Genomic DNA, 26,605 nt, shown 5'->3' with positions numbered 1-26,605 from the left:
CAGGAGAGCGACAGTGTGGGGATCGCGCGGTCCCGTTGCTTGCAAAGAGGAGGCGAGCGGGAGAGAGGGATCCTTAACGGCATCTTCTCCCTGCTCCCATCAGGAGGGATCGCGCTGGGATGCCCTCACCCCACGTTCCTACGAAGAGGAGGTTGGGGAGAAGACGTCTCCCAAAAATTCCTGCTCTCCTGCCAGCCCGTTCTCTCATCCCAGTCTTTGGCTTTGAACTCTCGTGGTACGGAGGAGGAGGATCGGTTTTTGCACCTGCTAGCGGTACAGTAACTCAGAAGGAAAATAAAAACCCAACAGACAAACCCAGTGCAACATTCTCGAATGCTTCGCTCCGGCATTCGGGACAAGAGCTCTAAATTAAAAAAAAGAAAACCCCAAACAAACCCCAGATCCCACCCACGCGACCAAACCTGCCCCGCGGCTGCGTCAGGCATGAGCACAGACCCAGGGCTGCCACGAGGACGCTGAAGTGCATTTCTCTCCCTATTAAAAGGCTAAAACTTTCAGGATTATTTTTTTTATGGTTTTTGTTGTTTTTTTTTTTTATGCTCGCTTCTTTATAAATAACTTTTTTTTTTTTTTTCTAAAAAAAAAAAAAAGCAACACTGACTCTCGCCCAGGAACGGCCACGCAAAACGGGACGGGAACTCCGAACAGAATCGTTTCTTAGGATGGGACATTTTTGCCAAGGAAAAAAAAAAATAAAACAACCAACCAACAGAATCCCTAAAGTGCCTGGTGGGGGAGGGAGGCTCCAGCAGTGCAGCCGCCGCCGCGGGCTTGGGCAGCAGCACCCGGCTTTGCATATAAACGACAGCTGCCAAGAGGAGGTTTTCGTGTCCCAGGTTACAGTAGATCTTCATTCAAGTGTTTGGATTGGAATCTGGGGCCGAGCGTGAGGAGCGACGGCGTCGAGGAGGGTCACGGCACTCGGCCGCGAGCTCTCGCCCGACCCCGGCACCCGCAGGATCGTCCAGTTCCTAAAGATTCCCACCCCCCATCCCACCAAGAGTTCAGGCTTCCCCGTCCCAGCTGGCCGGAGCGAGGGCTCGGGGCAGCACCAGGGGTGAGGAAGGGCAGGAGCCAGCACGGGGCACCGGGAAACACCAAAACCGATTTTAATCCACCCCAAAATCTTGGGGATAAAGCCCCTTCCCAAGCCAGAGGGCGGTGGGGAAGCCCTGAGCCCTCAGCATCCGCCTCCTGTCCCACCGTCGGCACGGGGAGAGGATTGGGAAGGCTGGGAAGGCACGGGGAGAGGATTGGGATGGTGCAGGGACGGGAAGGGCACGACCAGCGGCTCCCTAAAGCAACCACCAGCTTTGGCACCGCGCTGGCAACCCGGAGGGAAGAGGAAGCGCTGAACTCTTGGCTCCCCGGCCGCGCCAGAGGGCTGCCCAGTCTTGTTCTCCTTTAAAGTGCCCTATATTTATAGAATTTCTAAATAAATATAATAAGATATTAGGTCACCCATAGTTTAAGCTACTCCGAGTAACAGCCGTCCAAGCCGATGGCGCTGTGCCGGTCCTTGCCGTAGGGGCAGGCGCTGCCGTTGGGGAGGGCCCCGCAGGCGGCGGTTTTGGCCGCGATGCCGCAGTTCTTGAGGAGGTTGAAGCTGAAAGAGCTGATGGCGTCTTTAGGTGGGAAAGGCTTCATGGTGGAGAGGATAAGTGCCAGGCAGTCGGCAACGTCCTTGTTGGGCGCGCAAGCCAAGGCCGGGGTGTGACCTACAACAGAGCCAGGGTGAGGAACAGGCGCCTTCTAGAATCACAGAATCACCAGGTTGGAAAAGACCCCCAGGATCATCGAGTCCAACCATTCCCATCAATCACTAACCCATGGGCCTCAGCACCTCGTCCACCCGGCCCTTAAACCCCTCCAGGGAAGGGGACTCAACCCCCTCCCTGGGCAGCCTCGGACAGGGACCAATCACCCTTTCCATGAAAAATTTTTTCCTAATGTCCAGCCTAAACCTCCCCTGGTGGAGCTTGAGGCCATTCCCTCTCGTCCTGTCCCCTGTCCCTTGGGAGAAGAGCCCAGCTCCCTCCTCTCCACAACCTCCTCTCAGGGAGTTGCAGAGAGCGATGAGGTCTCCCCTCAGCCTCCTCTTCTCCGGGCTAAACCCCCCCAGCTCTCTCAGCCGCTCCTCTTCTTCTCCAGCCCCCTCCCCAGCTTCCTTGCTCTTCTCTGGACTCGCTCCAGAGCCTCAACATCCTTCTTGTGGGGAGGGCCCACAACTGACCCCAGGATTCGAGGAGCGGTCTCCCCAGGGCCGAGGCCAGAGGGAGAAAAACCTCCCTGGCCCTGCTGGCCACGCCGGGTCTGATCCAAGCCAAGATGCCCTTGGCCTTCTTGGCCACCTGGGCCCCTGCTGGCTCCTGTTCAACCAACACCCCCAGGTCCTTCTCCTCCAGGCACTTTCCAGCCAGACTTCTCCTAGGCTGGAGCTGCTCAGGGTTGTTGTGCCCCAAGGGCAGGATCCGGCATTTGGCCTCGTTAACCCTCCTGCCGTTGGTCTCAGCCCATGGATCCAGCCTGTTCAGATCCCTTTGGAGCCTCCCGACTCTCCAGCAGATCCAGCTTCCACCCAAAGTGCTGGCTTGGCTGGGTGGGTTTGGTGCTGACCCACAGATGGTGGGAGAGCCAGGAGGCCACTAGGAGAGCCGGGAGGCCACTGGGAGAGCCGGGAGGCCACTGGAGGCGGCATAGGGGTAACAGACACTTCAAACACCCAGAGCATCTGGAAACACTTTCACAGGGGATCGTCGGGTGTTGGATCATCACCCAGGTCGCTCCTGCCCCACCACAGGCCGTCCCCACGCTGCTTGGCCACAGGAGGGATGCAGAAATCCTTCCGATCCCAGCTGAGCGCTTCCCCAGCAGCCCAAGGACCCCAGGAACATCCCACTGAGCCCCATGGACCACCCCAAGATACCCCAATGAGCCCCCCCATCCTTAGGGCCATCCCGCTAAGCCCCTCAAGCCCCTGAGGATCCCGCACCTTCTTCATCCACAGCCAGCACAGTGGCGCCTCGGCTGAGCAGGGCCTGGACGACAGAGGCCAGTCCGTTCCGAGCTGCGATGTGGAGCGGCCTAAAGGCGAGAAGGAACGGCAGCGTCAACCCAGCAGCAGAATCCCTGCCCTAACGCCTCCCGCGGGGCCAAGGGGTCTCTGTGAGCAGCTTTGAGGGCTGCTGCGGGGCCTTCCCGAGCGCTTCGAGGGGAGCGGAGCCCCTACAGGACCCTCTCGCCAACACAACCCCCCCCCCACTGCAAAGCCCCAGTGCCCCATCGGCGTGGGATACTCACATCTGCAGAGCACTGTTACTTGCATTGATAAGGCCAAGGTCTTGGGTTTCCCCCAGGATCAACAAGGCACACTTTTCATGGCCCTGGAAAGGAGAACAGGCTGTTACGGGCCAGGAGCAGGAGGGCACCCGGCGCTGTCTGAGCGGAACCGATCCCCTGCGATATGGAAACGCTCCCTAAACCCGACCCACAACAGCTTCAGCAGGGGCTGAGGAGACAAAGTGCTGTCCCCTCTATCTTCTCCGCACCAGCCTGGGGCCCTCAGCAGGAGAAGGACAAGTTGGTTGGACTCAAAAGATCTTTTCCAACCAAGCAATTTTATGATAAATTGCAGTTTTGGGGGAGTTAGAGGGCGTTTGAGGTAAAAAGGGGCATTTTGGGGGGAGCTTGGGGAGGGGATTTCAGGTAAATTTGTGGTTTTGCAGTGTTGGTGAGGGGATTTGGGGTGAAAGTCATCATTTTGGGGAGTTTGAAGGAGGTGTGAGGAGATTGAGGTGAGATCTTAGGAAGAAATGTTTTCCTGTGAGGGTGGGGAGGCCCTGGCCGAGGCTGCCCAGAGCAGGGGTGGCTGCCCCATCCCTGGAGGGGTTCAAGGCCAGGTTGGATGGGGCTCCGAGCACCCAGATCCAGTGGGAGGTGTCCCTGCCCATGGCAGGGGTGGGACTGGACGGGCATCAAAGTCCCTTCCAACCCAAACCATTCCAAGATCCCATTCTACGACTTTGTTTGCATGGACACAAGGATCACAAGCCTCCTGCTGCACCCTAGGGAACACACTCAGCTCAGAGAGGCGGCCCTGGGAAAAATACAGTCTCTGCTCAACCTAAGCTGCTCAAAACTGAGCCAGGAGCATCTGGACAGGTCAAGGCCAGCAGAGCCAGCTCAGGGGCCTCTCGACTGCTCTGGCAGGGCAGAAGAATCATAGAATCATCAGGTTGGAAAAGACCCATCAGATCATCGAGTCCAACCGTTCCCATCAATCACTAACCCATGGCCCTCAGCACCTCGTCCACCCGGCCCCTAAACCCCTCCAGGGAAGGGGACTCAACCCCCTCCCTGGGCAGCCTCGGACAGGGCCCAATGACCTTTTCTGTGAAAATTCTTTTCCTAATGTCCAGCCTGAACCTCCCCTGGTGGAGCTTGAGGCCATTCCCTCTCGTCCTGTCCCCTGTCCCTTGGGAGAAGAGCCCAGCTCCCTCCTCTCCACAACCTCCTCTCAGGGAGTTGCAGAGAGCAATGAGGTCTCCCCTCAGCCTCCTCTTCTCCAGCCTAAACACCCCCAGCTCTCTCAGCCGCTCCTCTTCTTCTCCAGACCCCTCACCAGCTTCCTTGCTCTTCTCTGCACTCGCTCCAGAGCCTCAACATCCTTCTTGTGGGGAGGGCCCAGCACTGACCCCAGGATTCGAGGAGCGGTCTCCCCAGGGCCGAGGCCAGAGGGAGAAGAACCTCCCTGGCCCTGCTGGCCACACCGGGTCTGATCCAAGCCAAGATGCCCTTGGCCTTCTTGGCCACCTGGGCCACTGCTGGCTCATGGTCAGTTGTCAACCAACACCCCCAAGTCCTTCTCCTCCAGGCAGCTTTAAAGAAGACGGACAATCCCTCCCACGAAGGCGACGGTGGCTGCTATCACAGCCAGCTCCCTACCTTGCTGCAGGCCAGGTGAAGAGCTGTGTTCTTGTTGACATCCAGCACAGTTATATTTGCTTTTGCTTGGTAGAGCAGGAACTCTGGAAGGAGAAGGGACGGTGCTGTGGCTGTGCAGCAGCGCAGAGCCCAGAGCGTGGGCCCACGGGGTGGCTGTCCCTGCGTGCCCACGGGAGAGAAGCAGCCAGTCTCACACGAGGAGGCGGCTGTCAGCCACGTACCGACTGCTGCGGTGTGCCCGTTCTCAGAAGCCATCATGAGTGGAGTCCTCCCTAGCTTGTCGGTCGTGTCCACCTCGGCCTGGTGGCGCAGGAGCAGCTGTAAACCATGGATGTTGTCTGCAAAGGCAGCAGCGTGAAGGGGTGTCCTGGGAAGGCAAGAGAGCAGGTCAGGAGGAGGGCACAGCACCCACCCCAGCGAGACCGTCCCAGCTACAGACACATCTGGGGACGTCAGAGTCCCTTTGAGCCACGGGAGATCACAGCAGGAGTCTCAACCACCGCCCAGCAGAACTGGGGAGTGACAAGAGAGACTGGAATCTGCGCTCACCTTCCTTTGGCATCTCTGCTATTAACAATCTTGGCACCTAATGCTTCCACCAGCATTTCAGCAGTGCCGTCCTGGTTGTTAATTCTGCAGGAGGATGAGAAAGAGAGTTAGAGCAAGAGCAAGAAGCGTCAGCCTGTCTGCAGTGCGGGCGAGCTGCCTGGGAAGGAAGCCTGGAGGGTTCCCGCGATGCTCCATATCCAAGGAGCGGAGATGAGCCTGGAGAACAGGCCTTATGAGGAGCAGCTGAGAGAGCTGGGGGTGTTTAGGCTGGAGAGGAGGAGGCTGAGGGGAGACCTCATTGCTCTCTCCAACTCCCTGAGAGGAGGTTGTGGAGAGGAGGGAGCTGGGCTCTTCTCCCAAGGGACAGGGGACAGGACGAGAGGGAATGGCCTCAAGCTCCACCAGGGGAGGGTCAGGCTGGACATTAGGAAAAAATTTTTCATGGAAAGGGTGATTGGTCCCTGTCCGAGGCTGCCCAGGGAGGGGGTTGAGTCCCCTGCCCTGGAGGGGTTTAAGGGACGGGTGGACGAGGTGCTGAGGGACATGGGTTAGTGATTGATGGGAATGGTTGGACTCGATGATCCTGGGGGTCTTTTCCAACCTGGTGATTCTACGATTCTATGAGGGCCTCCAAGGGCTGAACCACCAGCCCTCGACAGCTCCATCGAGCTGAAACACTGCTGGCACAGGAGTCTGGTAGGTGGCAGCCCCGGCTGTGTGGCATGGAGCCACCAAGACGATTGCTTCCCAGCTCCCCAGCAACCTCCCTGCCACAGGGGAGCTGGGATGAGCCGCTGGGACCACCCTGAGGAGCTGCTGCCACCCAGAGAAGAGCCCTGGGCAAGAGCAAGAGCCCTTGACCATCTGCATCCCTTCTCCCCCATCACCCGGGCAGGAAGAACCCACGGCAGCTCCCGGACACCACTTACACTGCACAGTGCAATGGAGTAAAGGGGTTTCCTTCTAGGTACGCAAACGGATTGTGTTCAAGTAACAATTCAAGACAATCTTCATGCCCTGTGAGGAGAGAGGGACAGAAATATTTTGGCACCCAGCCTGCTGTTCCTCACCTGTAAACAGAAGGGACCAAAGGCCCCTCCGGCTCTTCCCGGAGGCTGCCCAGGACCAGCAGCACCATCGCTCAAACCAACCCCAGCACAGAGGAACCGGGTTTGTTTCCTCTCTGGCAGCAAAGCTGCTGCACTTGAGGCAGCTTCTAATCCCACAGCGTCACCTGAGGGACTTCACAGCCTTCAAAACACCGAGACGTCCCTGGCTGCTGCCGTATCAGTTCTACCACCACCTGCAGCCAGGGTGACGGCCGAGTAATCCCATAAATCCAGCAGTCCCCGAGGAAGCTGCCTCAGCCGTTCCGTAATAGCTGCTTTCATATTTCATTCCTTTCTTAAGGTGCTTGGCAGGGGGAAAAACCCTCCCTGCCTCCCTCAAGGTCCAGTGCTGGACTGGCGGCTCCCAGAGAAGCAGGGACAGAGGGACAACCCGGCTCTTCCTCCTCAGCAGCAGCCAGAGCGGAGCAGCAGGAGCCCGGCCAGGTCCTTACCGCTGTACGAAGCCCAGTGCATCGGTGAGTAGCCGCTGTAGTCCACCACGGAGTCCAGAGGGTCAGTAGAGAGGGCTGCCTGCAGCAGGGTCCTCAGGATTTCCAAGTGCCCACACGCCGACGCAAAGTGAATCGGGGTGCGGCCTTTGAAATCCCGACACAGAACGAAGGCATCGTGGTCCAGCAGGGCAGCCAGGCAGTCCTCACAGCCCGTCACCGCCTGCGCCAGGAGAGAGGACCAGGAGGGTCAGAACTCCCCCCTTCAACCTCTAACAGCAGAACTAACCCCTCCTGCACAGCTCCCTTCTCAAACGCTGCAGCTCAGGAAGGCAAAACAGGCTTTCAGTGGGACGCTCGCAATTAAAGAAGCTGCAGGCTTGTTCTCTGAGCAGCTGGGGGTGTGTAGCCTGGAGAAGAGGAGGCTGAGGGGAGACCTCATTGCTCTCTGCAACTCCCTGAGAGGAGGTTGTGGAGAGGAGAGAGCTGGGCTCTTCTCCCAGGGGACAGGATGAGAGGGAACGGCCTCAAGCTCCACCAGAGGAGGGTCAGGCTGGACATTAGGAAAAGAATTTTCACAGAAAAGGTCATTGGGCCCTGGCAGAGGCTGCCCAGGGAGGGGGTTGAGTCCCCTTCCCTGGAGGGGTTTAAGGGACGGGTGGATGAGGTGCTGAGGGACATGGGTTAGTGATTGATGGGAATGGTTGGACTCGATGATCCGGTGGGTCTTTTCCAACTTAGTGATTCTATGATCCTATGATTCACTCAGGACGAACAGGAGCTCCCTCTCCGGCCCCGTCCCTGGTCTCAGGGATGCACTCACCCCTCGGTGCAGGGCAGTCCTTCCCCTCTTGTCCGCTGCATCGGCCGTGGATCCCTTCTCCAGCAGGAGATGGACACAGTCAACGTGGCCGTTCATGATCGCCAGCATCAGGGGGGTTCTGCGGAGGTGAGAGGCAGCCAAGCTTGGAAACAGGCTGCGTTCAAGCATCGCCCTCTCTCCTCTCTCCCAGCCCCCCTACGAGGGCCCGGATCCCAAGAGAAACATCTAGACGAACTCACTGGCCGTGGATGTCCATGACATCGGTGATGTCTGCCCGCTCCCCACTGTCTATCAGGAGGTGCAGGGAATCGGTGTTCCCGTTGGCAGCTGGAGACAACGTGGAAGGAAAGGAGGAGTCACACACGCATACAGACAGGTCCCCCCTCTTTCCATTCACCGCCAGGAGCCGAAGGAAGAGGCCTGCACTCAGCCACCAGGCACGTGTGGCTACGCAGGGCCGGGACGTGCTTGCCAGGCTCCAGGACAACCCGTGTGGAAGACACACGTGTGCCAAAGCTGCTGGTGGCTTCTCCCACCCTCTGCTTGGACCCTCAGCTTCTGCTGGTGCTCCCAGCACACTCTCCTGACCCCATCCTGCCTCCAAGACCCTTCCCCGACCCAGAGAGCAGCCAGGTGAACGGGCACCCTTGGCAGTGGTGGCACCAAAGGGCTCTGGATGCTCCCTCACTGCCCCGATGGCCCCACTCACCTGCGGCGTGGAGAGGGGTCCACTTTCTCTTCCTCTCCTTCACCAGGGCGGAGGCGCCGTGGCTGGTGAGCACCTCCACGCACTCGGTGGAGCCTCTCTCCGTGGCAAGGTACAGCGCCGTCCGCCCCTTGTGGTCCCGCACGTCGAGGTTCACGAGGGTTTCGGCAAGTGTCTTTAGGGCTTCACAGTGACCATTGTAGGCCTGAAGGGAAAGGCGACCACGTGAAAGCTGCGCCTGGAGGGGCTGCACCCAGAAATCCCCCCCTCCAGAGCAATTCCTGCTCCTTTGGTCCCTCCAGGAGGATGAGCTCCTGCTCAGATGTTGCTTCTCGCTTGCAGCAAAGCCCTGGCCCACTCCCAGCCCAGCCTGCGCTCAGCCAAGGGCAGCAGCAACCAGAAAACCCTGGAGAGAGCGAGGAGTTCAACGTATTCTACAAATCCAAGGGACTCGGATTGATGGCCAGTGGGAAAAGCTGCTCCCAGCCACCAGCTCCTTTCCTCCTCCACCCTGCTCAGCACCGAAAGCTGCAGCAACCCAGCACCTCCCCAGGACTCAGCGTGAACCCCGCACGGAGCCCTCCACAACCCTGGATCCGGGCTGGCGATACTCACAGCTAAGTGCAAAGGGCTGACGGGAACGGTGCTTTCCACGTCCTCCAGGCAGTTAAAAGACATTTCCAGGAGCTGCAACAGCAACAACACAAACCTGTAACCGACCCTGGACTCCCAGAGGCTTCAGCAGCCGCAGAGGCATTAGGGAACCCACTCATGTCCTTCCGAATGGTCTTAAATTTCAGGAAAGGACTTTCCTCACCCTGGCTCTGGACCCTGCAGAGCCACCCCAAGCTCTGCGCCTTGCACAGTCGCGCCACATCCCTGCTACCCCGAAGCCTCCACTCTATTCACGACAGTTTCCAATACCCAGACAGCTGCGTCAACGCAGACATTTCCAACAGTTACAAGGCATTTTCTGCACTGCACGAGCTCTGCCCTGGCACAGGGCTCCAGGCTCTCTTTTCAAGCCCAGCCTTGCTCTGTTGCCAAGGATTTCTGCAAGACATCCACAAACCACCTTTCTCTCGGGCATCTCACTCAGGCCCAGGTCTCTGCGGTGGCGTTCCCCACACAACAGCTCCCCGAGTCCTCTTGCTTTTCAGTTAAACTCCATCTCCCTCCCTCCTGGGCAAAACCTGACACCGCAGAGCCCACAACACACGCAGTCCTGAACACCACAGGGCTAAGCAGGGACAAAATCCCTCCCTCTCCTGGCGGCACAGAGGTTTTCTCGGGCTCGCTCACCAGTTCGAGGTTCTGCCTGTTGCCGTACGCAGCTGCATAGTGGACAGCGGTGTATCCCTGCTTGTCCCGGAGGGATGGGTCAGCACCATTATCCAGCAGAAACTCCAAACAACTGCGATGAGAAGGAGAAATGGGAGGTGAATCATAGAATCGTAGAATCACCAGGTTGGAAAAAGACCCATGGGATTATCGAGTCCAACCATTCCCATCAATCACTAACCCATGTCCCTCAGCGCCTCGTCCACCCGTCCCTCAAACCCCTCCAGGGAAGGGGACTCAACCCCCTCCCTGGGCAGCCTCGGACAGGGACCAATCACCCTTTCCATGAAAAATTTTCTCCAGATGTCCAGCCTGAACCTCTCCTGGTGGAGCTTGAGGCCATTCCCTCTCATCCAAGTGCAGGACCCGGCATCTGGCCTCATTAAACCTCCTGCTGTTGGTCTCAGCCCACGGATCCAGCCTGTTCAGATCCCTTTGGAGCCTCCCGACCCTCCAGCAGATCCAGCTTCCACCCAGCTTAGTATCATCTCCAAACTTGCTCAGGGTGCCCTCGATGCCTTCATCCAGGTCATTGATAAAGACATTGAACAGGGCTGGACCCAGCACTGAGCCCTGGGGACACCACTTGGCCTCCAGCTGGAGTTAACTCCATTTCCCACCACTGTCTGGGCCCTCCAGCCAACCAGTTTTCCACCCAAGAAGAAAGGGGAGGGTTGGAGGAGCAGAGCTCTGCAGGGACGCCCTGCTCTGATGCCACTGCAGATCCCACACCAATCCCCTCAGGACAGGGAGCGTGTGCGGAGCCCACTGGAAGTGACACCCAGGTTTGCCTCGAGAGCCACATCGGCTGATGTTTCTTCCCAGGCAGCAGAATCACGGCATCCCCAGCGGCAGCACACGGGGTCCAGGGAGGGATTAAACAACACCCAGTTGCAGACAGGGCATGGACTCACAAGAACGCCTCCTTCAGCCTGGACTCCTTCAGCGGCTCCTCCTCCGCGTCATGGCTGTTTCCTGAATGAGTCTCTGCTCTGAAAGGGCACAGACCGGCATCAATTTGCTGAGCCCCTCTCCTCAACACGCTTCCCTCCCCACAAACCGCTGAGAGCCAGCTGCAGGGAAGCAGCCAGGGAAGCACGGAGCATTCCCAGCCAGCAGCACCATCGCCTTCAGCCCCAGCAGCGAGGCGCGCTCGCAGCTCTCACCTCCTATACGTGTCCGAAGCAGCAGCATAGTGTAAGGGGGTGCAACCTTTACAGTCCGCCTCGTTAATACTGGCTCCCGCCGTGACCAGCGTCACCGTACACTGGTAGCTGCCGTTGGCAGCCGCGTAGTGCAGTGGAGTCCTGGGAAAGGAGAGAAAGGGGGTGAGAAACCCACAGAGAAACCCATCTGGGAGCAAGACGGGACGCAGGGAGCCAGGACCAGCGCTGGGTGAGCCGTGCGCTGCTCCAGCTCACAGGTTTGGGTCAGCAGGTCCTTCTGAAGAGCCAGGGCTGGACCTCTCGGGGTGAGAGGGAGCAGAGGAAGCAGCTTTAGACCCCAAATGTAGCACAGGACCTAGGAATATCCCAACCCAAGCCCAGGCTCGGTGTGGTTCGGCTGTTTCAGGGCTGGAGGAATCACCCCTGCTCCCTCGCAAGGCTCACAGCACGCTTACCTTCCAAATTTATCTCTCCTCCTCAAGTCAGCACCGCTGCTCAACAGCAAATTAAGACATTCAACGTTCCTGCAGGAGGCACAGAGATGAGTTAGAGGCAGAGGAGTAGGGAGCACAGCAAAGACACAAACTCCCAGCCGCAGACAGGTCAGCCATGCTGGATTTGGTTTGGCACAGGAGCCGTGGCCACGGCTGGATGCCGCACACACACAATTCCCTGCACTCCCTTGGTGCTCCTGGTCCTACCCGGGCTCCCCTGCGCAGCGAGGGGCTCTCAACCAGCCAGGCAACGACAGAGCTGGGTTTTATGCTACAAAAAAATATCTAGGACTTGAGATTCTGCGTCAGAGCTTTGTTCCTGCCGCTCGGCTGTGCTGCCGAGGGACAGCTCTGTCACCAGCTCCTGAGCATCACACAGACCTATCGGAGAGAAGACCATCAACCCTTGATAGACTCTCCACCTCTGCCACACACACCGCAGGAAATCAAACTCCCTGGTAAAGAGCAGGAGAATTTAGAGAGCCGGCTGAATCCCTGCTGCTCTCAGTTGGATTCGATGATCCAAGAGGTCTTTTCCAACTTGGTGATTCTACAGTTCTTCAGGTATTGTCTCGTGCGCCCCTGAGGAACCCCAGCCAAGGAGGTGGTTTAGCCCCATTTCAAAGAAGGGTGAATGTCCACGGAAGGGAGTGACCAGGATGAGTCGCAGTCAGCAGCAGAACAGGACCACAAGGTGTCACAGAATCATAGAATCACCAGGTTGGAAGAGACCCACCGGATCATCGAGTCCAACCATTCCCATCAATCACTAACCCATGGCCCTCAGCACCTCGTCCACCCGGCCCTTAAACCCCTCCAGGGAAGGGGACTCAACCCCCTCCCTGGGCAGCCTCGGACAGGGCCCAATGACCCTTTCTGTGAAAATATTTTTCCTAATGTCCAGCCTCACCCTCCCCTGGTGGAGCTTGAGGCCATTCCCTCTCGTCCTGTCCCCCTGTCACTTGGGACACTTCCAGTCCAGCTCTGAACACGGGTCTCCACTCTCTCCCAGAGCTGAGAACGGCACCTAGGGGTCCGGCTCCCAGTACCGACCAGAGCAGCGCACTGGGCCGCCTGTGCTGCACCTCCCGGATAGAGCGGAGGGCGATGGTTTGGCCTGGGGGCAGCCTACGGCCTCCCGGCACGCCACGCAAGATCATCTCACCCTCCGGAAGCAGCAGCGTGGAGGCAGGTCCTCCCGAGGTTGTCAGGTGTGTTGATATCGAAGCCTGCGGACAGCACGTGCTCGTTGCTGAGCGAGGAGACGATGCTGTACAACTGACCTGGGGGGCAGGAGGGACAGGGGTCAGCGGGGGAGCCTGGGGGTCCCGCTGCCCCCCGGCAGCTCGAGGGGCGGCCGAGCCGCTCACCTGAGGAAAGCAGCTTGCGACAACAGTCTGAAAATCCGAAGAGAACAGCTAAGTGCAGAGGGAACATGTCGTGGATCCCACGCCTGCCGGGAGACGAGGAGGGAGTCGGGATGAATCCGTTCTGCATCCTCCGACCCAGCGCAGGGAAAGGGAGGAGGAATCCATCCTTACCTTGCAGTGTCAGCACCATTCGTCATCAAAGTACTAATTAGCAGCTCGTGGCCGTATCTAGCAGCAACGTGGAGGGGGGTATTGCCGTATTTGTCAGCGCAGTCAATCTCGCTGCCTAGAAAGGAAAAGCCAAGCGCTTTGCCAGTGAACCCAGGTTATTCCGAGGGCCACGTTCCCGTCTCAGGGACATGGTTAAGAACTCTGGTCCGTTCAGCATTGAGCAGATGGGGGTCTCCAAGCCAAGAGCCCACTAGTGTCCTGCAAGCCCTGGGCTTAGATTTCTTCCCTGCCCGCAGGAGGGGACCCCGGAGGTCCCAACGAACCCCTGGGTGCCTGCCAAGCCTGCAGCTTCCTCAGGAATATTGTCTTTCAGGCTGGACACGGGAATGCTCTTTGGCCTCAGTAGCTCTGACCTGGCTAGAATTTCAGTTCCCTGGTTTGCACTTTGCTGCTTTTAAGGCCACACGTGCTCCCTGCAACCTCCAAGCAGCCCAGGGCCACCGGCAGCAGCCCAAGTGGCACAGAGGTGGATGTGAGTGGAATCCTGGAATGGTTTGGGTCAGAAGACCTCAAAGCACACCCAGTCCCACCCCTGCCATGGGCAGGGACACCTCCCACTGGCTCAGGGGCTCCAAGCCCCATCCAACCTGGCCTTGAACTCCTCCAGGGATGGGGCAGCCACCCCTGCTCTGGGCAACCTGGGCCAGGGCCTCCCCACCCTCACAGCAAAACATTTCCTCCTAAGATCTCACCTCCACTTCCCCTCTTGCAGCTCAAAACCTTTCCCCCTCATCCTCTCCCTGCATTCCCTGACCAAGAGCCCCTTCCCCAGCTTTCCTGGAGCCCCATTCAGTGCTGGAAGCTGCTCTTAGGTCTCCCCGGAGCCTTCTCTTCTCCGGGCTGAACAACCCCAACTCTCTCAGCCTGTCCTGAGGTTCTCCAGCCCTCGCATCATCTCCGTGGCCTCCTCTGGACTCGCTCCAAGAGCTCCGTGTCCTTCCTGCACTCTTAATGCTCCGAGTAAACACGCGGGGAGGTCCTGGAAGAGGGTGCTGAGCAGCACAAAAAGCCGAGGAACGCGGGGCCGGAGGAAAGTCACTCACCGTTCTGAATAAGGATCTGTGAACGCGTGAACCGTCCGTGAATGGCAGCCATGTGCAAAGGGCTCTTCCCTTCCTTACTCTGTGGAGAGCAAAGCCACGTCGCATTAGGCTTCCCACTGCCCGCCCTAAGCTCTTCTCCCTCTAGAACGTGGTCCCTGCTCCCCACATCCCAGATGACCAGAAAGTTGATGACCAGACCTGAAAGTTGACGTCGGCCCCGTTGTTGACGAGGAGCTCCAGGCACAGGGCCCCGTTGGTGGAGACGGCAGCAAAGTGCAGAGGGGTGAAGCCCTTCTCGTTAGGCTGATTGACGTTGGCGCCGTAGTTGACCAGCTCGTTGGCCACGGCATCTTGGCCCATGTAACAGGCAATGTGAAGTGCAGTGTTTCCGAAAGAATTTGGTTCATCGATCTGCGGGAGCAGCAGAGCCCAGGATTTGGGGATTTAAGAAGACGAAAAGGCAGCTGAAAACCAGCCAGGTCTCCTGCCACCATCCAGCACCCTCTTCCACTCCCGTCTCCTGCCCACCCTGTCACAGCCACGGGGTCCCACCTCGACTCCCAGCCTCAGGAGGTGCCGCACGACTTCGATCTGGCCGCTGGCTGCTGCCGTGTGCAGCAGCGTGTAGCCCTTCTTGTCCTTACACATCACGTCGGCTCCTCGTGCCACCAGCAGCTTCAGAACTTCCAAATGCCCTGTCCGGAAGAGAGCGGTCAGGACCAGGGGACCTCGGAGAATGGAGCCACCCAGAAAGGTGAATCCACAGGCAGCAAGCGATGTGGGAGAATCATAGAATCATAGAATCGTAGAATCACCAGGTTGGAAGAGACCCACCGGATCATCGAGTCCAACCATTCCCATCAGTCACTAACCCATGGCCCTCAGCACCTCGTCCACCCGGCCCTTAAACCCCTCCAGGGAAGGGGACTCAACCCCCTCCCTGGGCAGCCTCGGACACGGACCAATCACCCTTTCCATGAAAATTTTTTTCCTGATGTCCAGCCTGACCCTCCCCTGGTGGAGCTTGAAGCCATTCCCTCTCGTCCTGTCCCCTGGCCCTTGGGAGAAGAGCCCAGCTCCCTCCTCTCCACAACCTCCTCTCAGGGAGTTGCAGAGAGCAATGAGGTCTCCCCTCAGCCTCCTCTTCTCCAGCCTAAACACCCCCAGCTCTCTCAGCCGCTCCTCTTCTTCTCCAGCCCCCTCACCAGCTTCCTTGCCCTTCTCTGGACTCGCTCCAGAGCCTCAACATCCTTCTTGGAGCAAGAGGCCCAGAACTGACCCCAGGATTTGAGGAGCGGTCTCCCCAGGGCCGAGGCCAGAGGGAGAAGAACCTCCCTGGCCCTGCTGGCCACGCCGGGTCTGATCCAAGCCAAGATGCCCTTGGCCTTCTTGGCCACCTGGGCCCCTGCTGGCTCCTGTTCAACCAACACCCCCAGGTCCTTCTCCTCCAGGCACTTTCCAGCCAGACTTCTCCTAGGCTGGAGCTGCTCAGGGTTGTTGTGCCCCAAGGGCAGGACCCGCCATTTGGCCTTGCTAAACCTTGTTAAACCGAAGAAACCAGACCGATTCCCACGGGGAAAACCTACCTAGAAAAGCTGCCCAGTGGATGGGCTGACGATCCTTCTTGTCGCAAGTGCTCAGGCTGGCGCCTTTGTTCAGCAGCAGGTTGACCATCTGGATTGGGAGAAGCAGTGAGGGAGGCGAAGCTCTCCCAGCCCGTGGTCCCTTCCCCACCCATGTAGCCTGAACCCCGGAAAGGGCCCAGGGACGAGCCCCGTTCTTCGCGGAGCCGCCCGGCCTACCTCGAGGTGGCCGCTGTGCACGGCGTGGTGCAGCGCCGTGCGGCCCGTGCGATCCGCGACGTTGACAGTGCTCAGCAGGGGGATGATGGCCTCCACGCATTTGGTGGCCCGGTTGGCAGCGGCGACGTGCAGAGGTGTTTGCCAATACTTGTCGCGGGCATTGACGTCGGCCGAGTGCTTCAGGAGGAGGTGAAGTGCCTTCTGCCAGGAGCAGAGGAAAGCAGAGCTCTAACCCAGCGTGCTGGAGCCCCCAGCCAGGCTGGCGAAGCTGCAGCTCGGGCCTCCTCGTGCTTTCAGAATACGCAGATCCGCAGCGGCTCACGGAGCTGCCTGGAGCACCTCTGAGCCGAGGCAGAGAACTTGAATCCATGGACAGGAGCCAACAGCCATACAGCCCCAGCTCACCCAGCCCCTGAGGTTTAGTGACCTGGAGTAACTGCGCACACAAAAACTGCTCACACTAAGGCTTTTCATGGCACGTCTGCGGCCGCTTCGAAGAATTCACACGAGCAGCCGATGTGTGGTAACTCGCCCCACGCATCAGAGTCAGGGCTTTGGATCCCCCGGCTCCGACTAACAGGACCTCAGGGTTTCTCGCTCACCAGCAACTCCAGTCGGGACAAAGTTAAGTGGGATGAAGTTAAACCCACAAAAGCCAAACAGCAGGAAATGGTTCCAACAGGATTTGTTGGAATTGGCTCCTGAGGGAAAGGGCAAGAACCCCATCATCCCTTCAGGAGAGGCAGAGCTGGATTAGCCAGGACCCTGGGGACACAGAAAGTTGGGGAGGGAGGTGCTGTGGGGACCCCCCATGCTGACTCCTGGAGGATGGAATTACACATTTGTCCCCTCTCCGCTCTAACCCATCGAATCCAAAACCAGGTGAGAACAAAAAGAGAAGGAATAGCACAGTCCCCACCACCATCAGCACCCACCACCTCCCTGCGTGGAGCACAGGGAGCTCCAGAGGGCACCCACCTCGTTGCGAGACGCCGCGGCACGGTGTAACGGGGTGAGCCAGACAGTGTCCTTCGCGTTAACATTAGCACCTGAGGGAGCAAAGGAGGCGTTGGGGGACAGAGAGGTGACAGCCCTAGCAGGAGATTCTGCTCCTGGCTTTGAAACGAGGCCCCCTGAGACCAGAAACCAGAGCGTTTCATGGTGGGAGCTGCGGTCACTGTGGGCTGCATCTCATGTTAGAAAGGAAAGAACGGATTACGGCCATCCCAGCTCCAGGTTTGTGCCAGGTCTTGCTCCTCAGAAGCCCCTGCCTTGCTTCGCTGCCAAGAACTCAACCCACAGGCACGAAAAATTCAACACGGGGCACATAAGGGCATCCGAGGCTCTGCAGACAGAGCTGAACATCTCAGTCTTGTTCAACAAGCCCCCAGCAAAGGATTTCTCGGGCCTCTGCTCCTCGGGGTCATGCAGGATCTCACCAGCTTTGGGGCTCCCCTCACCTCCAGCAGCAGCTCTGGAGCCCACGGTGCCGATGAACGGCAGACGAGGAGCCTCCCTGGGTGCACCACGAGGGCACAGGACCCTGGTGCTTCCAGAGGGAGGCAAAGGGCAGCTTTACACAAGCTTTTGCTCAAAACTGAGCAAAATTCCCTGGATTTTAGCTGAATCCTCTCCATGAGCACATGGAACTCTTGCTCCCAAGCCTCCTGCCACCCCAGGTGTCTCTGGGACACTCATCTCCACGACACCCTCCTCCAGTACCTCTGTCTAACACCTTGCACCCATCCCCCTCTTGGCCTGGCTTCCACCTCTGCTATTTCAGTTCCACGATGCTTCCCTGTCTGAACAAACCTCTTAGGATTATTGCAACATTCCCTAAGCTCCCACTGGCACAAGCACGAGCACACGGTTGATGGAGGGTGACCAGGAGCTGCTGCTTCACACCCTGGAGGTCAGGAAGGCACCTTCGAGGCAGCGCTGGCACTCGGGCCAAGAGCCCGGAGCCTCAGCCCTTACCTGACAGAATGAGGAGCTCAAGGATTGCAACATCTCCTATGTAGGCAGCAGCGTGCAGCGGCGTTCGTCTTTCTTGGTCCTGAGCAGGGATGGAAGAAACGAAACCATCAGTGAGCAGGGAGAGCTCCCACAGCACAATCCAGTTCATCTAAACTCCCTCATTGTGCGCGACAGCTCGGGACGTGGAACAAAGCTGCTGAATCCCAGCATCCTCCTGCACACCCTTCCAGAGCTCCGTGGGTGCTGGGACGCAGCCCTTCCAGAGCTCCATGGGTGCTGGGACGCAGCCCTTCCAGAGCTCCCTGGGTGCTGGGATGCAGCCAGAAGCAGAAGGGACCCAGGTTATAACCCCAGCATGAGATGGGGTTCACTTCAGCCCTGGCTCCATAGCCACTGGACAAAATAAGCACCTGCAAAATCCTGCACGATCCAAGATGAAAGCTGGTGGTGCACGAGCTGTCCCACTCCACACCCCCCTCACCCAGAAACCCACTCAGAAACGCAGACAGCTCCAAACCCAGACCCAGGACCCCTCTGCCTGCAGGCACTCGGCTCGAGCTTCCCGCGGGGAACGTGCCACGTGCAAAAACCAGGATGCAAAGAAGGGAGAGCCCAGCCGATCACCGCTCGTTTCCAGTCCCAGATTTTGCGTTTGGGCAGGGGAAGCACAATTGCTTTTCATGGGGTTAAAAACTCATTGGAAATGGTGGTGGTTTCATTTTCGGTAACAGCTCGTGCCGGCACAGCCCAGATGGCGATGGGAAAGCAAAACCTGTCCGGCAGCCACCAGCCGCACAGCAGCACCCCTAAACCCGCACACAAAGGGAATCGAGTGTTAATTGGGGGGTTATTCCCTCAGCAGCGGCACGAGGGCTCGGAAGGACAAGCCCACTGCTCTCTCTGGACAGGAGCGGCCAGACGCCCCCCTAGAGACTCACGGCAAGAACTCCAAACACTCTCTTAGCCGAAAGCTGCCTACGGCACATGGCTCAGAGCTCCCCCTAACCACCCTCACCAGAGCAAGCCCCCTTGGCAGCCCCGTCACCCACTGGGAAGGGAAGGAATGGAAAAAGAAAGGGAAAGGGAAGAAAGGGGAGGAAGCTGTGGGGAAGGAACCCGGGATCCAGCTGAAGGCTGAGCGCTCACCAGTACATTGATGTTCTCCTTCTGATTCAGCAGCGACCGCACCTCCTCTACATCGCGGCTGAAGATGGCTTGGACCAGAGGAGGCTGCAAAGGAAAGGAGAAGCGCATCGTGAAGGTGGCTCCACGTGGAGGACGGGAGAGGAGAACCAGCAGCATTGTCGCACGTCAGAGACCATTAGCCTGATCCCACCAGGACTTTGCCCCACGGATGAGCCCTCCACACCCACGGCTGCTGGAGCCAGACCCACTGCCAGCGCCCCACGGCACCGGGGACCAACATTCAAGCCAGCAAAGGCGCTTTCCTTGCTTGTTCATTAGTGAACAGACCAAAGAATCATTAGAAAAGCCCCCTCGCTTCCCGAATCCGAGGATCGGCGCCTGGCAGCCCAGCCGCAGAGCTCCAGCAGCACCCCTGGCACAGCTCAGCTCTCCACACACAACGTCTGAGCACAAGCAGGAGCAGCCCCGCGATCCGAAGCTTCAGCCCCAGTTAGAAAATGCTCCCTGCGAGTCGGCCAAAGTCTCCTGGTAGGAGACAGGCGGCGGTCAGTGACCTGGGCTTCCCGAGGCACAAGGTGATGCTTCGCTCGCTGGCAGAACCGCGTGCTCACGGCTGCTCTCCCCTCCTTTGGGAATCACCCGGGATGCTGCGCTGGCTCTGGTGGCACAAAGAGCTCATCCCGGAGCTCCTGTTTCCCACTCCTGCATCCTGAAGCCGTTCCCTACCAGACCTGGGTGCAAATCCAGAGCAGAGCCCTGGCCCAGGTGCCGTGGGCCGCAGAACCGAGCTCCTGCATTGCCGGAGCTGCCAGGACGAGAGCAGGATGTTTGTCCCCACGGATGGTGCCCACCCCTCGTTACACCGGCCTCGCAGCACCGTCCTGGAGCAGTGGGATCTGTGGGGCAGAGCCTGCGCTGCTGCTCCGCGCCCGGCACCCACAATCGCTGCCAGACTCACAGAATCACCAGGTTGGAAAAGACCCACCGGATCATCGAGTCCAACCATTCCCATCAATCACTAACCCATGTCCCTCAGCACCTCGTCCACCCGGCCCTTAAACCCCTCCAGGGAAGGGGACTCAACCCCCTCCCTGGGCAGCCTCGGACAGGGACCAATCACCCTTTCCGGGAAAAATTTTTTCCTAATGTCCAGCCTGACCCTCCCCTGGTGGAGCTTTAGGCCATTCCCTCTCGTCCTGGCCCCTGGCCCTTGGGAGAAGAGCCCAGCTCCCTCCTCTCCACAACCTCCTCTCAGGGAGTTGCAGAGAGCAATGAGGTCTCCCCTCAGCCTCCTCTTCTCCAGCCTAAACACCCCCAGCTCTCTCAGCCGCTCCTCTTCTTCTCCAGCCCCCTCCCCAGCTTCCTTGCTCTTCTCTGGACTCGCTCCAGAGCCTCAACATCCTCCTTGTGGGGAGGGCCCAGAACTGACCCCAGGATTCGAGGAGCGGTCTCCCCAGGGCCGAGGCCAGAGGGAGAAGAACCTCCCTGGCCCTGCTGGCCACGCTGTGTCTGATCCAAGCCAAGATGCCCTTGGCCTTCTTGGCCACCTGGGCCCCTGCTGGCTCCTGTTCAACCAACCCCCCCAGGTCCTTCTCCTCCAGGCACTTTCCAGCCAGCCTTCTCCTAGGCTGGAGCTGCTCAGGGTTGTTGTGCCCCAAGGGCAGGACCCGGCGTGTGGCCTCGTTAACCCTCCTGCCGTTGGTCTCAGCCCATGGATCCAGCCTCTTCAGATCCCTTTGGAGCCTCCCGACCCTCCAGCAGATCCAGCTTCCACCCAGCTCAGTGTCATCCCCAAACTTGCTAAGGTTGCCCTCAATGCCTTTATCTCCAGCAGCCTGAGCCTCTGATTCTTTTCGCACACTAAGGCCATGACGATGCAATCCACTGGGTGCTGGAGCAAGCGCTGGCAACCCCGGAACACCCTAAGGCTGCGCCCAATTCCCAAATCACCAGCCCCACGGATCTTGGCTCCCGGAGAAACACCGGAGCGTGGCTTTCCTGGCAATCCCTCCTCGTTCCCCGCGCTCCTCTCAGCCACTCGCCCCACCGCCAGAGCCAGGGAACACATCCCGGGTCAGAGGGCCCAGTGAGTCACTCCCTGGAACGCAGCGGGATGATTGAAAAAGGGAAAGGGAAGGAACGGCGAGGGTAACGCTGGGCTAATACCAGGATAATGCCAACCCCGCTCCTGCAAAAAGCCGAGCGGTTTGGTTCCCCCAAAAAAATAGTAAAGTTCTATTTCAATCAGGATCAACCCCTGCCAGGTTCCCCACGAGCCCAGGGTTCTCCACACCATGATAGAATCATAGAATTAGAACAGTTTGGGTTGGAAGAGACCTTAAAGATCATCCAGTTCCAACCCTGCTGCCATGGGCAGGGACATTCACTGGATCAGGCCCCCCAAGCCCCATCCAACATGGTCTTCAACACCTCCAGGGATGGGGCAGCCACAGCTTCCCTGGGCAACCTGGGCCAGCGTCTCACCACTCATTGTGAAGAAATTCTTCCTTATATCGAGCCTAAATCTGCCCCTCTCCAGTTTATCCCCATTCCCCCTCGTCCTATCACCACAAGCCTTTATGAACAGTCCCTCTCCAGCTTTCTTGGAGCCCCTTCAGGCCTGGAAGGCCTCTATAAGGTCTCCTCAGAGCCTTCTCCAGGCTGAACAACCCCAAATCTCTCAGCCTGTCCTCGTACGGGAGGTTCTCCAGCTCTTGGATCATCTCTGTAGCCTCCTCTAGACCCGTTCCAACAGCTCCACCTCCTCCTTACGTTGAGGATTCCAAAACTGGACACAATCTTCCAGCTGAGGTCTCACCAGAGAGGAACAGAGGGGCAGAATCCCCTCCCTTGACCTACTCTTGATGCAGCCCAGGATACCGTTGGCCTTCTGGGCTGTAGATCCCAGGGTTCCCACCACCATGCATTCCGGGGGTCCCCACCACCATGCATTCTGGGGGTTCCCAGCACCGCACGATGCCGGAGTTCTCTGCACGTGGAACCGGGATCAGAGCAGGCAAGAATGGAACTGAGGGACCCTCGATCTCCAGATCCAGGGGCATCACTAGGGTCCCCGCGGACAGGAACCCGGGAAGCAGTGCAGGAACAGCGGGAAGAGATGGAAGAGGGAGCAGATGACAGGGATGGAGGGTCCAAGAGAGACCCCGAGGCGGACGAGGGCCACAAGGAAGCACCGGGGACGGGGTCTGGAAACCCAGCCCTGGGGCACCTTGCACCCCCAAATGCCGATGGGGACACTCTGTGCCCCATGAGGGTCCCCAAAACGCAATGGGAACACTCTGTGCCCCACGAGGGTCCCCAAATCCCTATGGGGGACACACTGTGACCCGTGAGGATCCCCAAAACGCAATGGGAACACTCTGTGCCCCGCAATGGTCCCCAAATCCCTATGGGGACACGCTGTGACCCGGCAGAGTCCCCAAAACGGGGCTGGGGATGCTCTGTACCATGACAGAGTCCCCAAAACAGTACTTGGGGACACCCTGTGCCCCGAGATGGTCCCCAAAACAGTGCTGGGGACAGCTTGTGCCTTGGAAGGATCCCAACGGGGACACCCTGCACCCCACAAGGGTCCATGAAATGGCACCGGGGACATGCTGCACCCCATGAAGGTCCCCAAAATGAGGCCGAGGACCCCCTGCGCCCCAGAAGGGTCCCCATATCAGGGCTGGGGACGTCTTGAAGCCTGGGAGGGACACCAAAACAGCAATGAGGATGTCTTGCACCCCAAAATGACACTGGAGACACCCTGCATCCAAAAAGGGTCTCCAAATACTGATGGGGACACCCTGTGCCCTGCAAGGGTTCCCAAGACGGGGCCAGGGACACCCTATGCCCCTGGGAGGCCCCCAAAACAGGGCTGAGGGGCACCCTGTGCCCCCAAAGGGTCCCCAGAATGGCACTGGGGATGCCCTGAACCCCAAAAGGATCCCCAAAACGGCACTAGGGACTCCCTGTGCCCCGGGATGGTCCCCAAAACAGGGCCAGGGGCATCTCGGGAGCTGAGAGCATCCACATAAATCGGGTTGGGGGCACACTGCACCCCAGGAGGGACCCCAAAACAGGGCTGGCAACCCCCTGCACCTCAAAAGTGACCCCAAAACGGGGCTGGAGACACACACCCCCCCAAAGCTGCCCCCTAGGCCGAGGCTCTGTCCCAGGGCAGGGACTTGGGGTGCAGGAGTCCCTCGTGGTTCCCGCAGGGCTGGAGCCGCGGGGCCAGGGCTGCAAGGATGGGGCTGGGATTTCGGGGCTGGGATTTTGGGGCTGGGGCTGCAAGGATCGGCTTGGGGCTGGGTTTTGGGGGCCAGGGCTGGGAATTCAGGGCTGGGATTTTGGGGCCGGGATTTTGGGGCTGGGACTGCAAGGATGGGCTTAGGGCTGGGATTTTGGGGCCGGGACTGGAGTTGGGGCTGGGATCTTGGAGTTGGGGCTGGGATTTCAGGGCTGGGGACGGGATTTTGGGGCTGGGTTTTTGGAGCTGGGAATTCAGGGCCGGGATTTTGTGACTGGGGCTGCAAGGATGGAGCTAGGGCTGGGATTTTGGAGCTGGGGCCAGGATTTTGGAGCTGGAATTTCGGGGCTGGGAATTCGGGACCGGGATTTTGGGGCCGGTGCTGGAATTGGGATTTCGGGGCTGGGTTTTTGGGGCTGGGGCTGGAATCTTGGAGTTGGGGCTGCAAGGATGGGCTTGGGGTTGGGGTTTTGGGACCGGGGCTGGAGCTGGAATTTCGGGGCTGGGAATTCGGGGCTGGGGACGGGATTTTGGGGCTGGGATTTTGGAGTTGGGGCTGCAAGGATGGGCTTGGGGCTGGGTTTTTGGGGCTGGGGACGGGATTTTGGGGCTGGGGACGGGATTTTGGGGTTGGAATTTCAGGGCTGGGAATTCGGGGCCGGGATTTTGGGGCCAGTGCTGGAACTGGGATTTTGGGGCCGGGGCTGCAAGGATGGAGCTAGGGCTGGGATTTTGGGGCTAGGGCTGGGATTTCGGGGCTGGAATTTCGGGGCTGGGGTTTTGGAGCTGGGTTTTTGGGGCTGGGGCTGCAAGGATGGAGTTGGGGCTGCAAGGATGGAGTTGGGGCTGGGATTTTGGAGTTGGGGCTGGGATTTTGGAGTTGGGGCTGCAAGGATGGGCTTGGGGCTGGGGTTTTGGGACCAGGGCTGGAGCTGGAATTTCGGGGCTGGGGCTGGGAATTCGGGGCCTCCGGATTTGGGGGCTGGGGCTGCAAGAACGGGGCTGGGATTTTGGGGCTGCGGCTGCAGGGATGGCCTTGGGGCTGGGTTTTGGGGGTCAGGGCTAGAGCTGGGACTGGGATTTTGGGGCTGGGATTTGGGGGCCGGGGCTGGAGCTGGGGCTGGGATTTTGGGGCCGGGGCCAGAGTATTGGGGCTGGGGCTGCAAGGATGGGCTTGGGACGGGATTTTGGGGCTGGGGATGGGATTTCGGGGCTGGGTTTGTGGGGCTGGGATTTTGGAGCTGGGTTTTTGGGGCTGGGGCTGGGATTTTGGAGTTGGGGCTGCAAGCCTGGGCTTGGGGTTGGGATTTTGGGGCCGGGGCTGGGATTTTGGGGCTAGGGCCAGGATTTCAGGGCTAGATTTCGGGGCCGGTGCTGGAACTGGAATTTTGGGGCTGGGATTTTGGGGCCGGGGCTGCAAGGATGGAGCTGGGGCTGGGGTTTTGGGGCTGGGGATGGGATTTTGGGGCTGGGTTTTTGGGACCAGGGCTGGAGCTGAGGCTAGGATTTTGGGGCTAGGGCTGGGATTTCACGGCTGGAATTTCAGGGCTGGGAATTCGGGGCCAGGACTGCATGGATGGGCTTGGGGCTGGGTTTTGGGGGCTGGGGCCGGGATTTTGGGGCTGTTTTTTTGGGGCTAGGGCCAGGATTTTAGGGCTGGAATTTCAGGGCTGGGAATTCAGGGCCGGGATTTTGGGGCCGGGGCTGAAAGGATGGAGCTGGGGCTGGGATTTTGGAGTTGGGACTGCAAGGATGGGCTTGGGGCTGGGTTTTTGGAGCTGGAGACGGGATTTTGGGGCTGGGTTTTTCGAGCTGGGTTTTTGGGGCCCGGGGCTGGAGCTGGGGCTGGGATTTTGGGGCTAGGGCCGGGATTTTGGGGCTGGGGTTTTGGAGCTGGGTTTTTGGGGCCGGGGCTGCAAGGATGGAGTTGGGGCTGGGATTTTGGAGCTGAGGCTGGGATTTTGGAGTTGGGGCTGCAAAGATGGGCTTGGGGCTGGGGTTTTGGGACTGGGGCTGGAGCTGGAATTTCGGGGCTGGGAATTCGGGGCCTGGATTTCGGGGCTGGGGCTGCAAGAACGGGGCTGGGATTTTGGGGCTGCAGCTGCAGGGATAGCCTTGGGGCTGGGTTTTGGGGGCCAGGGCTAGAGCTGGGACTGGGATTTTGGGGCCGGGATTTTGGGGCCGGGATTTTGGGGCTAGGGCTGCAAGGATGGGCTTGGGGATGGGTTTTTGGGGCTGGGGACGGGATTTCGGGGCTGGGTTTGTGGGGCTGGGATTTTGGAGCTGGGATCTTGGGGCTGGGGCTGCAAGGATGGGCTTGGGGTTGGATTTTGGGGCTGGATTTTCAGGGCTAGATTTCGGGGCCAGTGCTGGAACTGGAATTTTGGGGCTGGGGCTGGAATTTTGGAGTTGGGGCTGGAATTTTGGAGTTGGGGCTGCAAGGATGAGGTTGGGGCTGGGTTTTGGGGGCTGGGGACGGGATTTTGGGGCTGGGTTTTTGGAGCTGGGTTTTTGGGGCTAGGGCTGGGATTTTGGGGGCTGGAATTTCGGGGCTGGGAATTCAGGGCCGGGATTTGGGGGCCGGGGCTGGAACTGGGATTTTGGAGTTGGGGCTGCAAGGATGGGCTTGGGACGGGATTTTGGGGCTGGGGACAGGATTTTGGGGCTGGGTTTTTGGAGCTGGGTTTTTGGGGCCGGGGCTGGAGCTGAGGCTGGGATTTTGGGGCTAGGGCCGGGATTTGGGGGCTGGAATTTCGGGGCTGGAAATTCAGGGGCCGGGGCTGCAAGGATTTTGGAGTTGGGGCTGCAAGGATGGGCTTGGGGCTGGGGTTTTGGGATCGGGGCTGGAGCTGGAATTTCGGGGCTGGGGCTGGGAATTCGGGGGCCCCCGGATTTCGGGGCTGGGGCTGGGAATTGGGGGCCGGGGCCCGGTCGGGTCGCGGCCCGGGCCCGGTGCAGGCCGCGCGTCCCCGGCCTCGCGTGGCGGCGCTGCCCGGGCTGGCGGCGCCCGGCGGCGGCTCCGTACCTGGTCGGTGATGCTGAGGATCCCCATCTCGGGGCCGCGCTCAGCGCCCACGTCCCGGCATCGGCGGCGGCTCCGGCTCCGCTCGGGCGGGCGGGGCGGGGGGAGCGGCGGCGGCTGCGCCCGCGCGGAAACCGGGAACGGAGGCTGCACCGGG

At 59.4% G+C, this 26,605-nt stretch overlaps 1 protein-coding gene across 1 annotated transcript; it reads right to left on the bottom strand.

Moving 5' to 3' along the window:
- Positions 1–265: 265 nt before the first annotated feature.
- On the bottom strand, positions 266–26,605 carry ANKRD52 (ankyrin repeat domain 52). The gene is made up of 28 exons (XM_069879422.1): positions 26,452–26,605; positions 19,172–19,255; positions 18,026–18,104; positions 17,027–17,097; positions 16,049–16,249; positions 15,833–15,920; positions 14,799–14,941; positions 14,445–14,657; positions 14,247–14,325; positions 13,144–13,258; positions 12,973–13,055; positions 12,768–12,885; positions 11,564–11,632; positions 11,109–11,249; positions 10,857–10,934; positions 9,904–10,015; positions 9,217–9,288; positions 8,605–8,806; positions 8,135–8,222; positions 7,896–8,013; positions 7,076–7,295; positions 6,444–6,531; positions 5,515–5,598; positions 5,187–5,332; positions 4,966–5,048; positions 3,322–3,404; positions 3,014–3,105; positions 266–1,739 (listed from the first exon to the last, which is right to left on the bottom strand). Exons 1-28 carry the CDS (start codon positions 26,476–26,478, stop codon positions 1,495–1,497), a joined length of 3,222 nt encoding a protein of 1,073 aa, XP_069735523.1. The 5' UTR covers positions 26,479–26,605; the 3' UTR covers positions 266–1,494.

Source organism: Phaenicophaeus curvirostris, chromosome 38 (genome assembly GCF_032191515.1).
Source record: "Phaenicophaeus curvirostris isolate KB17595 chromosome 38, BPBGC_Pcur_1.0, whole genome shotgun sequence".
NCBI lineage: Eukaryota > Metazoa > Chordata > Aves > Cuculiformes > Cuculidae > Phaenicophaeus > Phaenicophaeus curvirostris.
The sequence above is the reverse complement of the archived record's forward strand: the minus strand, read 5'-3'. Positions and strand labels throughout refer to the sequence as shown.

Excerpts from the sequence above, each read along its gene's own strand:
- ANKRD52 (XM_069879422.1), bottom strand. The coding sequence starts at position 26,478 with ATGGGGATCCTCAGCATCACCGACCAG. Across the intron at positions 6,532-7,075 it reads GCACTGGGCTTCGTACAGCG|GGCATGAAGATTGTCTTGAA; the intron begins GTAAGGACCTGG and ends CTCTCCTCACAG. Across the intron at positions 1,740-3,013 it reads GCTGGCTGTGGATGAAGAAG|GTCACACCCCGGCCTTGGCT; the intron begins GTGCGGGATCCT and ends GCTCTGTTGTAG.